Source organism: Aureobasidium melanogenum (genome assembly GCF_000721775.1).
Source record: "Aureobasidium melanogenum CBS 110374 unplaced genomic scaffold scaffold_35, whole genome shotgun sequence".
In the NCBI taxonomy this organism is placed as follows: domain Eukaryota; kingdom Fungi; phylum Ascomycota; class Dothideomycetes; order Dothideales; family Saccotheciaceae; genus Aureobasidium; species Aureobasidium melanogenum.
Genome location: NW_024470087.1, coordinates 104,629 through 119,587, shown reverse-complemented (window position 1 = coordinate 119,587; position 14,959 = coordinate 104,629). Strand labels below are relative to the sequence as shown.

The 14,959-nt window shown below is 50.7% G+C and overlaps 6 protein-coding genes across 6 annotated transcripts; 1 reads left to right on the top strand and 5 right to left on the bottom strand.

The window, feature by feature from the left end:
• Positions 1-726: 726 nt before the first annotated feature.
• On the bottom strand, positions 727-1,647 carry M437DRAFT_59990 (cytosolic Fe-S cluster assembly factor CFD1; the record flags this gene model as incomplete). The annotated part of the gene is made up of 1 exon (XM_041023674.1): positions 727-1,647. The coding sequence occupies one exon, from the start codon at positions 1,645-1,647 to the stop codon at positions 727-729; it is 921 nt and encodes a 306-aa protein (XP_040875243.1).
• A 796-nt stretch (positions 1,648-2,443) lies between these two features.
• On the bottom strand, positions 2,444-3,091 carry M437DRAFT_70186 (uncharacterized protein; the record flags this gene model as incomplete). The annotated part of the gene is made up of 1 exon (XM_041025413.1): positions 2,444-3,091. One exon carries the CDS (start codon positions 3,089-3,091, stop codon positions 2,444-2,446), a length of 648 nt encoding a protein of 215 aa, XP_040875242.1.
• A 911-nt stretch (positions 3,092-4,002) lies between these two features.
• M437DRAFT_70185 (uncharacterized protein) lies at positions 4,003-5,446 on the bottom strand (the record flags this gene model as incomplete). The annotated part of the gene is made up of 2 exons (XM_041025412.1): positions 4,003-5,208; positions 5,264-5,446. The coding sequence occupies 2 exons, from the start codon at positions 5,444-5,446 to the stop codon at positions 4,003-4,005; spliced, it is 1,389 nt and encodes a 462-aa protein (XP_040875241.1).
• Positions 5,447-5,946: 500 nt separating this feature from the next.
• On the top strand, positions 5,947-8,751 carry M437DRAFT_60009 (uncharacterized protein; the record flags this gene model as incomplete). The annotated part of the gene is made up of 5 exons (XM_041023677.1): positions 5,947-6,042; positions 6,105-7,409; positions 7,462-7,714; positions 7,766-8,223; positions 8,272-8,751. The coding sequence occupies 5 exons, from the start codon at positions 5,947-5,949 to the stop codon at positions 8,749-8,751; spliced, it is 2,592 nt and encodes an 863-aa protein (XP_040875240.1).
• A 236-nt stretch (positions 8,752-8,987) lies between these two features.
• Positions 8,988-9,664, bottom strand: M437DRAFT_59855 (nucleoside diphosphate kinase; the record flags this gene model as incomplete). Its single annotated transcript, XM_041023651.1, has 5 exons — positions 8,988-9,253; positions 9,310-9,387; positions 9,445-9,449; positions 9,502-9,596; positions 9,629-9,664. The coding sequence occupies 5 exons, from the start codon at positions 9,662-9,664 to the stop codon at positions 8,988-8,990; spliced, it is 480 nt and encodes a 159-aa protein (XP_040875239.1).
• Positions 9,665-10,033: 369 nt separating this feature from the next.
• On the bottom strand, positions 10,034-14,941 carry M437DRAFT_88822 (uncharacterized protein; the record flags this gene model as incomplete). Its single annotated transcript, XM_041028911.1, has 4 exons — positions 10,034-10,432; positions 10,485-10,985; positions 11,039-11,335; positions 11,384-14,941. Coding segments are annotated over 4 exons (4,755 nt in total), but the record flags the coding sequence as incomplete, so codon positions are not given.
• Between the last annotated feature and the right edge of the window lie 18 nt (positions 14,942-14,959).

Genomic DNA, 14,959 nt, shown 5'->3' with positions numbered 1-14,959 from the left:
GACCCAACAATGGAAAGCAATCTTCGATAATCATCTGAAGCGGGATAGAATTGATAAGTTGAATGCCATGGATATATGTTGGCCGTCCAACGATCTCAGAAGAGATTGGAAAATTGAGTCAAATTAGAGAAAGCCTTCTTTGGTATGAGCATGCTATATGATCAAAACAAACACAGCCAGCTCGTCGCATAAGGACCTGTTGGGGTCAATGTACGCGGGCACAAGTGGGTGTCAACTTCAGAGAGTGCTCATCAAGTGTCCTATGCATGCAGACTTCATCATGCCAGGCATTTGGAGACGAAGCAGACCTCGTGCTTCTACTCGTGATTGGTCATGGTCGTCTTTTGTGGTACCATCAGGGTAATTCAGGCATTTGAAGTGTGGTAGTGTACTCGGGTACGCCAATGCAGGGTACTCGTGTTCATCAAACGGAGTGATCCCATACGAATACGACCACACACAAAATGCGGGCTTTGCAAGGATTCCTCGGCCAAAGCTCGTATAGCCGTATGGAATCGATGCAGCTAGCAAGCCATGTGATTTCTTGCCGCCGGCATACCGAAATGGCCTTCAGCCAGAAATGCAAGGGTGAGCCTCTCGGAATCTGTCTGTCTTCGGCCCGAATCGCATAGCATTCCTCTGATATGAAAAAGGGCTAGCCGATGAAGCCGAAAATGCTGGACCAGATTGTTGTAAACAATCTAGGACGTTTTGGTTGGGCGTTGTTCAGGGTCGAGTGTTGGCAAGTAGTTGACCAACAATACCATCAAAGATTGTGAAAAGAGAGCAACTCTGGTATTTCTCAACCAAAGATCCAGTGTCGTTCTCAGACAGAGCTGTCTGTTCAGACATTTCCTGACCAGCTACAACGGTGCCTTCGGGATAAGTTGGCCGTTTCCCCTCTTCGATAAGAGCGATGAAGGCCGGATCGATAGGTACACTGCCAAGGAAAGGAACATTGAAATCTTTGGCCATGACTTGTCCACCGCCCTTCGAGAAGACGTTGGTACATTCCGCACAGTTAGGGCATACGAAGCCAGCCATATTCTCTACGACACCCAGGATTTCTGTACCAGTCTTCTTGCAGAAGTTGATCTCCTTCCTCACATCCGAGACACTGATTGCTTGTGGAGTAGTCACAACTACAGCTCCAGAAACCTGACCAGGAGCAGCGTTCTTCATGAGGGTCTCAACAAGCGAGATATGTTCGTCCGAGGTACCGGGAGGTGTATCAATCAGGAGATAGTCCAGTTTGCCCCAGTGAACGTCTGAAAGAAATTGGCGGACCATGGCTGTCTTCTTTGGTCCACGCCAGACCACTGCATCATTTCGATTGCCGAGAAGAAATCCCAGTGACATGCAGTGGAGAGGTCCAATGGGCTTGCCGTTGTCTGACGTGCCCGGAGTCGTGTCTTTGGTTTCATGCACAGGCACAGGAAGCCAGCCACCCGGTGCTTGCTTGACCTTCGAGGACTCAATACCAAGAAATCTAGGCATAGAAGGTCCGGTCAAATCAATGTCCAGTATGCCAACCGAGTGTCCTTTGAGTGATAGAGTAAGAGCAAGCTGTGTAGTCACACTTGATTTTCCAACGCCTCCCTTGCCTGAAAGCACGAGGATAATCTCATTGACGTTCGTAAGAGACATTTTGCTTTATGGCGCTAAATGCGAGCAGTCGAATCTGTCTTCTTTTCTCAAGCTGACACGAAAACTTTTGTGCCCCGTTGGGTGCTCGTGGTGATTTGAAGAAACGCGATGGTGATTACCAATTCGGCGGCGGCGAGCCACGGCGATGACGGAGCACTTTCTCTTGGCGCTCACCAGCCACCTCAATCCATCATCGACCACTTCACCTTGTTCACATATGCGACAACTCAAGCTTTACCACATGCAGGAATACGATGCACCATTGCTGGAGAATAGATACTGCTGCTCTGAAATGCCTTAGGAACATCACGCACTCGACATACATGTACACATAATTCAATAAGCTGAACATGGACACTTGACAAAATTGGTCAAGAAACTGCTTTGTATGGTTGCTATGAATCAAACCGCTCGACCTTGATCTAGAAAGGCAAGCAGTGTTCAAGAGTTGCGGTCTGATCATAAAATCGGCAGAAGAAAGAGGAAGAGAGTGTCACCAGCCTCTTTTATGCTCCGCGCTCGCCTGCAAAAGAAAAGACCGGCGATTTTGAGACCATGAAGGCAAGGGTCAGACGAAACAAAGGCGCTGGTTGGCATGTCATCACGATAGAAGAACGGAACCGGATCCTCGATGGACACCATAGCGTTTCCACAATTCGCATACACGAGTCATCCAAGCAGTTGTCAGATAAGAAGGGACCGGCGATCGACAAGAGCAACGTGCCCATCGTTCAGATGGACGTGGGCAAGCAATATGATAGAGGCATATCTTGCGGGTCAACACGTCGAACCACACTTAGTTCTGGTCGTTCGAGTGCCTGTTCGAGAACGACCTACCCCTCGTAGTGGCAGCACGCAGGAGAGTCGCACCCCTACGACGCTGGTTCTGGCGGAATGTGCGGCGCTCGGTAGTTGTCTGCCACAAGCGACCGATGACAGATCCTTGGGCGTTGACGTGGTCATACGCTTGAAGGTTTTGCTGATAACGTTGCCAGGCTGTCATGTCGAGGCGGCTCTGCTGAACTGCCTGCTGGTCAGCAGTCAATCCAGCCCATTGGGGGTTATCGATTATGTCCGAGGTGGCATCAGAAGCGATGGGACCAGCATCGAGACCAGCGTCAAGAATGGCATCTAAAGCATCAGAAGCAAGATCAGGAGCAGCAGATGCAGATGAATCTTGCTCAAGAGTATCGTTATGTCCCACAGACTGTGTTGACCGAGAGTCAGAGGCTATCTGGTCACCAGCATGGACAACAGGGTGGGTTGGCAATGACAGTAAGCTCGCAGCAGCCTCAAGCATATCATCATCGACGGATGTCTCAGGCGCAGAAGTCCCATTGACATGATCTGAGGGCTTGGCTGGATCCCACACAGCATCCGCCATAGACAAGAGAACCAAGGCGGCCTCGATCGCTTCACGTTGCTCCTCTCCGGCAATGTCCATGATGTGATATCCAGCTGTCTTGAGACGATTGAGTCTGAATTGTCACTTCGATGCAGCTTTATGAAGCATATTGATATCGTGCAATAAGAACCTGGCCATTCTAGCTTTGTATGGCTCCGTCTTACTTCTTGTAGACGTCCATGGAAGTATTCAGACCTGTTTAGACAATGCTCTTGGAGTATGACTGGAGACAAAGAGACACATAGATACCATAAAGACATAACGTTTGAGAAGAGAACACCACACCAACATTGGATAGACACGGAAGAAGAAAGACAAGAAACGGTATTAAGAAACGTCAAATATGTTATATTGATTGGGAATAGCATGCTGTGCAACACATACCGTCTTCCGGACGTAGTAAGAGGCACTATCACAGGGTGTTGTGCTCAACATTCCATATTGGTTCATACCAACTCAATCACTTTGACACCGAGAATCAAGCAGAAGCGAAATCTGCAGGCTCCAAGCACATTTGAAGTTCTCCAAACGAGTACAACCCAAATACTATGCCAGTCAAAGACATTCCCCTCGGTGATTCCGCCGTCATGATTTCCATAATTATTGGCTCGAGCCACTTATATCCATTGTTGAGCCCTGCATATTCAAGAGAATACCCAATTTCGGAGCGTTTGATCGCAAGTTTGACATGACCCACATGATTCAGTGGTATATAGAGGTCAGTCCACCAATAGATGGCTAGAACATCTCTGTGCGGGTAGAATTGCGGTGTTCACTACGTACCACGAATAAGACGTTGACTTTGTTTCGGCTGGTATCAAGCGCAACACTTGGAAGGAATTTGCGACCATTACTCGTCATTATCTGAACATGATTTCGGGAGTTCGCGGTGCAAAGCAGTACCGTGGAGGTTGAACCTCATCCATGAAGGAGCAAGAATGATTTGGTCTTTAGTATGGCCTATAACCACCACCACCACCGCCACCACCACCGCCACCATTACCACGATCCCAACCACGGCCTCGTCCTCGCCAGTTCCCTCCTCCCCTCCCGCCTTGCATCTCATCACCTCGCCAACCTGTATTATTCCCCCGGCCATAGTCATTTTGCCTGTAGTTGGAGCCCACGATGTGCGATACATCCCTGTTCGGTGGTGGCACGTTTGGTGGAAAACCTGTGTGAAAAGGCGGAGGCTGGGCCATTTCGGGCGGAGGTGGGGGCATCCAGTTCTGTGGGCGCTCTGGTCCAGTGAATGGATTCTTCTCAATGTTCTGGAAGATTTTCATGAAAGGCACACTGAAGCCGTAGTATCCTTCGACCACTCTGTAGTTGGGCTTGTCTTCGTTGCTCATTGAATCTTTGCTTAGCCGAAGGCCCAGACCATTAAGGACGAACTCGTCGTCATCCGCTGTCGTAGATACGTTGGGTAATGCATCGATGTCCTTGCATTCCTCAATGTGATCGAGGACTGTTTGCATCATGTCAGGGTCGATTGAAGCAGTGGGCATTTCGAGCGGTTTAATTTGACCCGTCCTCACAGGGTTGCCGGGTTTCGTGGTCTTCATTGCATGAACCATGGTTCCAACTGGAAGGTCGAACCAGGCATCCCTTGGTAGGCCATGTGTATCTGGAATGTCATCTTCGGTATTTTCGGAAAATATCCTCGTGATCAGCTTGTCGTAATATGACGGGTGAACCCTTGCTGTCCAATGCAGCCACCCGACATAGGCTTGTCGTGCGATATTGCGGAGTTCAAGACGTATGCGCTTGGTGAACAGGCGCTCCTGAGTCCAGTGATGGAGCAGACAAGCTAGATCTTGGTGAAGAGTAAGACCCTGAATACCGCGACTGACAGCAGCAGATGAAACAAGTTGAAAAACAGTGGGCTCGATAGCTTTGGCGAAGGTTAAGTAGGTTTCGAGCGGCTTGCGAAGTAGTCGGCCTGGGTTTTGATGAATGCGGAAGAAGATGGCATCTATTAAATGAAGTAGACTCAAAGCAATTTGCGCGCGTGATAGGGCAGACTTTTCCAAATCAGAGTGGATGTCTGGTGGCAGCAAAGAATCGGAGAGTTTCAGGAGATAGTCTCCAAAAGCAGCAACCCTGCGACGCGACTTGGCAACATGGCATACAATCCAGGCTGTGCACTTTTTGAACTGGGATCAGTTTAGCGATGGATGCGGTTTAGAAGATTGAAAACTCGGAAAAGACCTCTTTGGTGCAGCGAGTGGAGTCGTTCAAGGCGAGCTGTAGCAGATTGTGGAAGTTGTTGACATCGGAGGAATCGAGAGTAGATCTCTTGGACTGACCGGTGGTCAGACAGCCAACGAGCTTGCCCTTTGCAAGGAGTAAGCCAACATCGGCTTTGGATGTTTGAGTAGTCCTCGGGTCCATGCTTGGTGGAGGTAGATGGCGTGAACAGAACTATGACAGGTTGAAGGAGGGAAGGAGCGTTCAGCAAATTGTGGCTGATAGGCAACCACGGCTTTGGAAAGAGCTTGTTGCTGAGGCAGTTCTAGCGATCAAAAAGAGACGAGTTCTTTTGATGAGATTCTGGAAATACCGACTAGACAACAGATGCTGTCGCAAAAGGACGGGCGGGCGCTTGACAGGCGGGCACAAAAGTCTTGGCTCGTGGGCTGGCCCGCGGGAAGCAGCCCTCGGGGAAGTTCAGGGTCCTTTCGGATGTTTGGATATTAAGACGCTACGTCACGCTTCTCAAATGCTGATTGTCAGTCTATCCTGTCCATGCTGTCTTACTGTCTAGCTCTTGACAAGCTGACCACCTCGTCGACCTGCAAGACCGGTGTCACGTCGTACCTTATCTAGAGCCGCCGTTGCACCTTTGGACAGCTCGCCCAGCCTGTCAGGACACGTCCGTCCCGCCCTGCACCATGGGCGCCGTCCAGAGTGACCTCAAGTCCAACATTGTCCAGGCCTCATCCGGCGATGTTGCCATTCCCCCCACCTTGACCGAATTCTGGCAGACTGTAACTATCGCCAATTCCTCTGTGCTTACCGCCAGCCCTCTGCTGACGCGCTTCTGATCCAGTTCTGGCAACGACCAGAAACCGCCGAACATGTCTTCGAGACCATTACTCCATCCGACCTGCGCACAATGCGCGACGACCCCAAATCCTTCAAGAACTTCGAAACCTTGATTCTGACTCTGTCTCTTCACTTGATCGACCTGCGCTGGGCCGAGGACTCTCTCTTTGAAAAAGATGCTGCTGCCTTTATTCGTGAGGCTCTTAATTGCGTCCGCACTCTTACCCGCGTCCTCCCTTTCGTCTACGAGTGTGATCGCTTGTCCGCCTGGGAGCAGTCCTTCTTCTGGGAGCCCACAGACAAGCTGTCTCCCCCCACCATCTCCCGAAACATCTCTGGTGAATCCACCACGGCAGAGACTCTGGACCACTCGGGCAGCTCCTCACACCGCGACTCCTCGAGATGCCTCGGAGTCGAGCTCATTGACACCCTTTTGGATCTGGCTTTCTGGTCAGGCTTCACACTCCCTATCAACATGAACGGCAAAAACGGTCCTACTTATGGCTTTTGGCAAAGTGGAATCGCTTACGAGCGACGCTTGGAAACTAGCAAAGAATTTGAGAGCAGGAGGACTGAGATCATGCAACTTCTTCTGGTTCTTGAGAGCAAATGCATCTACAAGCCTGCTAACGCCTTCACCACTTTTGGCTGTGAGGCAATTGATTTCATCTCGAATCATCACGATCGCAAGAAGGTCCAATACCTCCTGTGCTCGCTTTTGAACACAGTCTTGAAGTATCAACCCGACGCTCGCTATCTCTCACCATCACCTAGAGAGGTGCATGAAACCCATGTTCGCACTTGCCTCCATTTCCTACAGGTCAATCTTCTCAACAGAGCACCTTGGGCTGAAGGCTCTGCTCCACCAGACAACCGGTTCCGTGATCTTTTTTCTCACCTCCACAAAGCAACCCACCTACAATTCCTAGCCGACGGAATACTTAAAATACTGCGGCAGCCGCTCGAAGCAAACAGTAACGGATTGAACATTGTACAGAGACCCCTTGTCTGGGCCCATGAGATCATCCCTCTCTTGTGGGAGTCTCTATACTCGAACAAGTATTTCCGTGCATTCATCTGTGAAACTGGTCGCCAGTTCGAGCTGACCGTGTTCCTCCTGTTCTATATTTTGGACCCTAATAAGAATGTAGAAGGAGTAAAACGAGTGAGTCTGCTATGTGTACAGACAATGAGCGAGAATCCCGAGTACGCCATCTCCTTGAACAAGCAATTCGAGGGTCATGATAATCTTCCGTCGTTCATGCAAATCAAGAATTTCCACGGTTCTTATGCCGACTATCTATTCACTGTAAGTTACACAGCGCGCCCTTGCTTCCCACCGTATACTGACACACCTCAAGTGGCTACTTACTCTTCTGAGACCCAATAAAAATGGCCATTTGGACGCCATGGCTGCTGCGCTAGTCGGAATTATCGTTAATGTGTCTCCATACATTTCCCACCTTGGCCGAGCAACAAGTCTAAAACTGATCCAACTTGTGGACCTGTATACACGAAACTCTCTATCGACTAGCGTCGAGATGAATGCCATGGTCTTGACTCACATGGTCCGCGCGGTCAACTCGATGCTGGAAGAACACAAACCTGGAACAGGTTCGTTACACTTGACTAGATTGGGAAGTAACACTGACAGGTATATATTAGAAAACGAGAACTTACTCTGGGCCATCTGGAAATACGGGACTACCTTTGAACATCTAGCGGACCTCAGAATGGAGGTCGATCCAAGCTTCAAACAAGTGATGGAGCAGATCCGCGAAAGCGGTATCATCGAGCCTATGTTGTGTCCGGATGGCACTGTGCTCCATCCCTTGATCGCGGCTAGTGATATAGCCAACTTGGACAAAGACAAGGCTCCTCGACCACGTCTAGGCAGGGGACGCACATGGCTAGAACTTCGTGATATTTACAATCCAGCAACATCTCCCGTGGTGCCTCCGGTAGATGATATGCCGCCACCGAACGGAGATAATGTCGCAGAAAAACAACCCTCGGTATCTTCAAGGGCTGTGGGTAAACAACCCGAAAAGGGCAAGGAGTCTGCAGATTTCGAAGAGGAAAAGGCAAGAGCGCTGACCTCACCAACCACAGACATGGAGATAGTATGTTTGCACAACCAATGTGGTATATTATGTACTGACCAAGCACAGGTCCGAACGTGGGTACCACAAATGCCTCTTCTCACAACATTGTCGCTGCTCCTGGCGCTACAAGCATGGACAGCGAAGTTGTTGGAGGATAGAGGTATGGAGGGCAGCCAAGAAGCTGTAGACGGGCTGGGCATGGATGAAGTGCTACAACCAGTAAGGAACTTGGGTCATATCTCCGTGGAGACGACGACTCGAAACATCCACACGTTCCCCATGACAGCTCCCTTCTCGGAAGCGTACGCGGCTTTCTACTGGGGTCTTGTTGTCTCCCAGGACTTGCAACATGCGTCGACTTCTGGAAGCGGTATCTGGAGCAGCACAAACGTCAGATTGTTCAAGATTCGGGCTGGCGAGGTTGTGCCGCCAAGCTTGTTGAGTCCCAAGGGAGCAGTGGATGCACTTGGAGAGAGCTTGGTAAGTGGAGTACAAAATCTGGCATTGAAGTTTCGACAGCAGCTGAACGGTGGCTCTGAGGCATGATTATGAGCAGGGCGGGACAGATAATTCTTGGACAATGCATTAAAGGCTGGGGTGGTTGCAAAACGGATACCCAGGGAGTTTCATCGGCGCAAACGGATATAGGAGGAAAGTATAGGCAAATCTCAAAATCATTCATGCATGCTTGCACTTTGAGGGACACGATGTGAGACGGAATCTTTTAGCTTGATTGTAGGTGCTGTTTACCAGCTGTGTATCTACAGGCTCTTGAGAGACATTTAAGGCTTCTCGTAGATCCAGTCGTTCTGGGCGAGCTTCCAGGAGTTGAGCTCGTCCTTCTTGAACCAGAGAGCAATCTCCTTCTGGGCGTTCTCGACGGTGTCGGAACCGTGGCAGACGTTGCGGCCGACGTCAATGGCGAAGTCGCCACGGATGGTGCCGGGGGCGGAGGCGAGGGGGTTGGTGGCACCGAGAAGGGTACGGCCGGTCTTGACGGCGTCACGGCCCTCCCAGACCATGGCGCAGATGGGGCCAGAGCTCATGTCTGTGGTATGTTGTAAGCAGCTGCTGTATAGCTCCTAAAGATTGGGATTGACGTACAAGAGATCAAACCTCTGAAGAAAGGCTTGTCGCTGAGGTCAGCGTAGTGCTTCTCGAGGTGCTCCTGGCCAGGGGTGGCTGCATTGACGTGTTAGTATGAGTCCTGGATGACAGAACTTGGTAGAGGGGACTGACTGAGCCTACATTGACATGTCAGTAAACCGTCTGCAACTGCTGGATTTTTATACTTACTTGATAGCGCACATCTTGAAGCCCTTGTTCTCGAAGCGAGAGATAATCGGGCCCACAAGTCCCCTTTGCACGCCGTCGGGCATTTCGGCCGTTAGCTTTTTGTTGTTAAGCAGCACGGTATACATACCTTGATGGCGATGAAGGTTTGCTCAGAAGACGACATTGTTGCAGATGTGAGCGCTTGATTGACAGTGTAGAGCAAGGATCTATCTTTGGCAGGCAAGATTTTGGGATTCATGAGCAGCGGTCAGAAGCTGAGCTCCTGCCAAGACTGGCTCGAGCGTCCGGAATCTAGATTACGGACTGTGCTTCAGATCCGTAATTTAGCCGTACGTTTGCTCGCATACCTTGGTAAGAGCGAGAACGAACCTTTGAATTGACGTTCGTGCCAGAAAACCAAAGTCAATAGCAAAGCATTGGCTGTCTCAACATTGCAGTGTGATTTCTTGGAAAGCCGAATAACATTGAGTCTAGCTAACTGATCTCTGAATTGCACTTGAAGCACCTTGTTCCACAGAGCTCAAATCACACATCATTCCTCCTTCATCTTTTCAGTGTCCTCGCCATTTTCACCTTCATCAACGTCCATTGAATCACCACCGTCGTGCTCTACTGTAGTTGCGGCTTGCTGAGGCGCCACGCTTGATTGCCCGGCTCCTTGGTTCGCACGTTCATGGAAGCCCCTGTGTGTCTCGATCCAGTTACGAATTTGTCTGATAGCATATTCCGAAGTGCTGCCGTTGTTGTTTCGGGCAAGGCCGATGAGCTCGGAATTGGTGTACTGGCGGGACAAGAAGTCACCTCTATCGTCATGAATGTGTCTCTCAGTCGCGTCCAAGACCTTCTCCCCGTTAATGGAACGTGGATGCAGGGGTGTGTATTCGCACAGGTAATAGACGACTTTGTTTCTGGCTGCATTCAATCTGGCTGGCTGTACACTGCGTAAGTACGAAGTTAACCATGTCAGTACGAAAAAAACTTACACGTCCCGCAGCGATTGCTTGATTTAACTCCAGAGTTGCTCTATGCTGAGCTGCGGTGAGAGGTTTTCCGGGCTGGGTAGGAGCAACGGGCTGAGGCGGAAGAGGAGCAGTGGATTGAGGACGAGGAGGACCAGCAGATTGGGGCCTCGTCGTGGTCGTGGTCGCGTTTTTCGCCGACTTGTGGGTTGAAGAGGTCTTGGCCGAAGAGGTCTTCTTTGTAGTCGAAGTGTCTCTGGTGGAAGCAGAGGTCTTGGCCGAAGAGGTCTTCTTTGCCGCAGAAGAAGAAGCTTTGTTGGAAGCAGATGTCTTAGCTGTGGAAGACTTCTTTGCCGCAGAAGAAGAAGTTTTCTTGGAAGCAGAAGCGTGGAAACCGGTTTTGGCCTTAGAGGGAGCCTTCGTGGTCGATGTGTTCTGCTTGGTTGTGGTATCCGCTTTCTCTTCATCATGCCTGGCCTTATGTGTCTCGATACGTCGATTGACCATTGCTTTGACCTGACCCACCTGTACACCGAAATCAGTCAAGGCGAACACCGATAGACTATCATTTGACTCACATCGTAATACTTGGGCTTGCCGTCCTTTTTGGTTGACAGTGGATCGTAGGACTTCTGAATTCTGGCAAGATCGTCCTTTGACAATGGTCGAGGGTCACGGAATTCACCTTGCTCGTCATGCATAATCTCGTCAATCAATTGAGTGGTTACGAAGGTCGAAGCCCCGCCGCGTGTAGTCTCCTCTGCCTGCCTGTACGGATTGGTTAGACGACATCTCACGATGGTAGGGCCGGTTTGGTGCTCTGGGTGTGCCAACTTCCTGTGTCGGAGGGACCAGGCGGCCATGTTCTTGTTGATCTGTCAATTGTTAGTGGCATGAATTCAACATTGATACACAGGACTCACGGCTTTCCGTCTCGTGTTAGATGAGAACGTCTTCGCCAGCATTTCCCACTGTGCGACTGTCAAGTCTGAGGGATGAAGAATCTTAAAGTCGCCTTCGTCATCGTGCATCCATTCATCGAACAGGCGTCTTCGCTGGATGACCTCGTCCTTATACCTCTTGATGGGGTATCCGACCTTGCACTTGTAGGAGTTGTCTTGATCACCATCAGAGTCGTTGTCGCTTGAGTCATCTGAACTGTCATCTGGACTGTCATCTCGAGACTTTCTCGACTTCTTGTTCTTCGGCGAGTGCCCATCGGAGTCTGAGTTGGTGGAAGCTTGAGCCTCAAGTTGGCGAATGAGCTCCAGCTCCTTGAACTGACATTCCTGTTTGTCACAGAGGAAGCCGGTCAAGGATTCATCTTCGTCCTCAGCTTCCTTAAGACTACGACCCCACACATGGCCTGTGATGTCGTCACGGCACCATCGACAGAAGCGAATGATGTCTTCATTGTTAGGCACACAGGCACCAAGATCCATATCGTTACGGCCGCCGGCTCCAGATCCTAGAGCAGCGCCGACAAACAGTTGGCTTGCGATCAGCGGTTGATGATGCTCAAAATTACCAGATAGTCGAGAGTCTATCCTCGAGTAGTACATCAAGGAGTTGAGAAAGATAAGCTTGTCGCAAGCCAGATTCTCAAGATGCACTCGCATTCTTTGACGTGGGTCATTCGTGACCACAGGAGGTTGCACGCTGCCAGACCAAAGAGGAAAACGGCTTGCAAGAACGGGGATCTTGTAAAGACCCCATAACACATGTCTGTGATTGACAGGCAATGTGTCTTCGGGCAAGAGGCAGAAAGGCTGGAACCAGTCTAGCAAGTTTGAAGTCTGAAGTGATTCCTCTATGAATCCACCGAGACCAGCCTTGGTACTGATGCTGGGTCCAAGACCAACAAGCAGCTCACCATCAAGTTGCTCATAGTAATTGACCAACTCTTCCCAACTGTCATTATTCACTGTGCTTCCAGGTAGGCCGAACTGGACGACTCGGTAGATTGGTTTGCTTCGTTGAGAGGCTGCTTGCATCGTCAATTGTTGCAATGCGTCGGTGACTTTAGGGTCCGATTGGAACATTGAGAGGAGGGTCTCAGTGCCCCTCACGTTAGGTAAGAGAAGCTCTACATAGCTTGGGAAACGCGGATGCTCCGGATCATACTTTCGAGTCGAGTACGACGGCGATGGGTTGAAGCACGCGTCTACCGCGTCCATGGCACGCTTGAATCTCGTGGGGAGTTGGATTTCTTGATGTTTCTTGAGTTTACCGCTGTATCTGATGGCGATGATTGTCAACATCGGCCGAGTAGTGATCGGGTCGGTGCTTTTATGGAGCGGGGCGGTTGATTCTGAAGAACGTAAAAGGTTGTAGAAGGTGGTGTTGAGAGTTCTGCCTGGCAGCCGTGAAAGTGACCACCTCAGAGTCTTTCCTGAATGCGTGAAATGATGGAAAGAGTTGAGTAGCATGCCGTTGAGGAGATCGATCAAGTCTTCCGGAACGTCACGATTCGCGGTGCTCATAGAGACCTCGACAGCGGAGGTCAACTCTTGAATGGTCAACCCATCCGCGTATCTGTCAGATGACAGGATGTTCCAGATGATCTCACGGAAGCCTGCAACAAGGTGCGGATAGATCGAGCCCGGAGAGACCTCGCCAGAGAGGTCGAGAGTCTTGATCCCTGCTCGACGCTTGATACGACTGCTGCGTTGATCGACCCTGCGCGAGCTCTGGTAATATCGCTCGGTCTTGACGAGCAATGGAACTGTTGAAGGCACCTCAAGACTGGGCACTGGGTCGTCAACCACATCATCTCTGGGCAATGGCATGGGAGGTTCCTCGACAGGAGGTGTATAGCCAAGGAGCGTGTGGAATCTCCTAAGTATCGTCCATCTCCACCGGGTAGCGTAACGCTCCGAGCTTGCTCGATTGAACCGGACTGGGTCTGGAGCCTGGCCTCGCAACAGGTTAATCGCGTTCGCGATTGAAAAAAACCCGCAGTCTTCGCCATTGTACTGAAGGGACGGGGCGAGGCACTCAAAAGTCCACTCATCGACGGAAAAGCCCAAGGTGATCTCCAAGAGCTGAGCCAGTTGCAGGAGAACAGAGCTTGCAAATGCTCTGCGGGCAGCATTCGGCAATGAGTCTATGAACGTCACTCGTCCAGCTTGCAGATCAATCGAGAAGGTAGTCCAGTGGTCTGGAAAATGCAAGACGGACACAACTCTGGTGGTTCCCGCTGGAACGTCTAACAAGGGAAAAGCCGTCGATGACTCATCTTGCATCAGTCTAGAGTTGTGAACAACCAAGTCTGTGGTGACTCGGTTGACATACATGTCCCAGGTTGGTTCGTTTGTCGCATGGAAAGGCGGTATGTATCGTTGCAATGTGGTTATCGGGATGTAAAAGCCACCAGGAATGGTTCGATCGTTGTTTGCAAGATCGTCCTGGTAAAACATGTTCTCAACAGTCACGGAAGCATCGATGAGACCATCTGTCGCCCAAGAATTGACTCCATCACCGGGCCGCGTACTCAGTAACTCATGGACGTAGACTCCTGGAGGATAGTACTCGGTGAGTAATGGAGTGTTGAGTACATCAGGGTGTTCTTGATTGTTGTTCACTGCGGCCGCTGTGAACGAACTCACGGAGTCAAGCAACACAGGAGCGAAAGTCGCTCGGGCCGTGTTTGTTGTTGTGGCATCCTTGCGAATAGCCTGGAGACGAATCTCAAACTTGTCAGCTCGAGCCTTCTTGCGTGCTAGTGCTTGCCCGCTCGGTACATAATCATCAAGGTCGATGTACTCGATTTGCTGGCCATTGGCACCAACACCAGGCTCACCGTCACCAACAACGACTTGGCTGTTGTCATCCTTGCTAGACAGGTCATCATCAGACTCATCATCAGACTCATCATCAGACTCATCATCACTAGACAGACCATCAGACTCGTCCGAGTCGTGTTCGGCCTGACTGGGTAGCATAAAGACGGAGCCATCGTCTGATAGATCTTCTGAAGAAGATTCTGAAGAAGATTTTGAAGAACCCTCCGCGGCATCGTAGAACTGGTCTCTAGCGGATGCCGAAGAAGACGGGTCTCTTGACCGCAACTGCGATGGCCAGTCTTGGGATTCGACATCTTGAGCGCCGGACGCGAGGTTATTTTCACCTTGCTTGAATACCGGCGGCTTGATAGGTGTTTCAGGATCGTTGACAGGCATTCCACGAGGCTTGCGTGGGCTGAAAGGGAGGCTCTTGGGGTTCAAGGAGCGTACAGGCTTGGCCGAGCTGTCGGTCGTGGTGGGCTTGCCTTCGGATTGCGGAACAGCGGTGGATAGCTGTTGCTGTTGTCCTGCACCCGTAGTGGAGGGCTGCTGCTGGCCAGGAAATTGCGGCTGCTGCTGGCCGGGAAGTTGCTTTTGTGCTTGGTCGGAGCCCAATGGTGGTCGTTGATCAGGACGCTGTTGACCAGGAAGCTGTTGACCAGGAAGCTGTTGACCAGGAAGCTGTTGACCAGGAAGCTGTTGACCAGGAAGCTG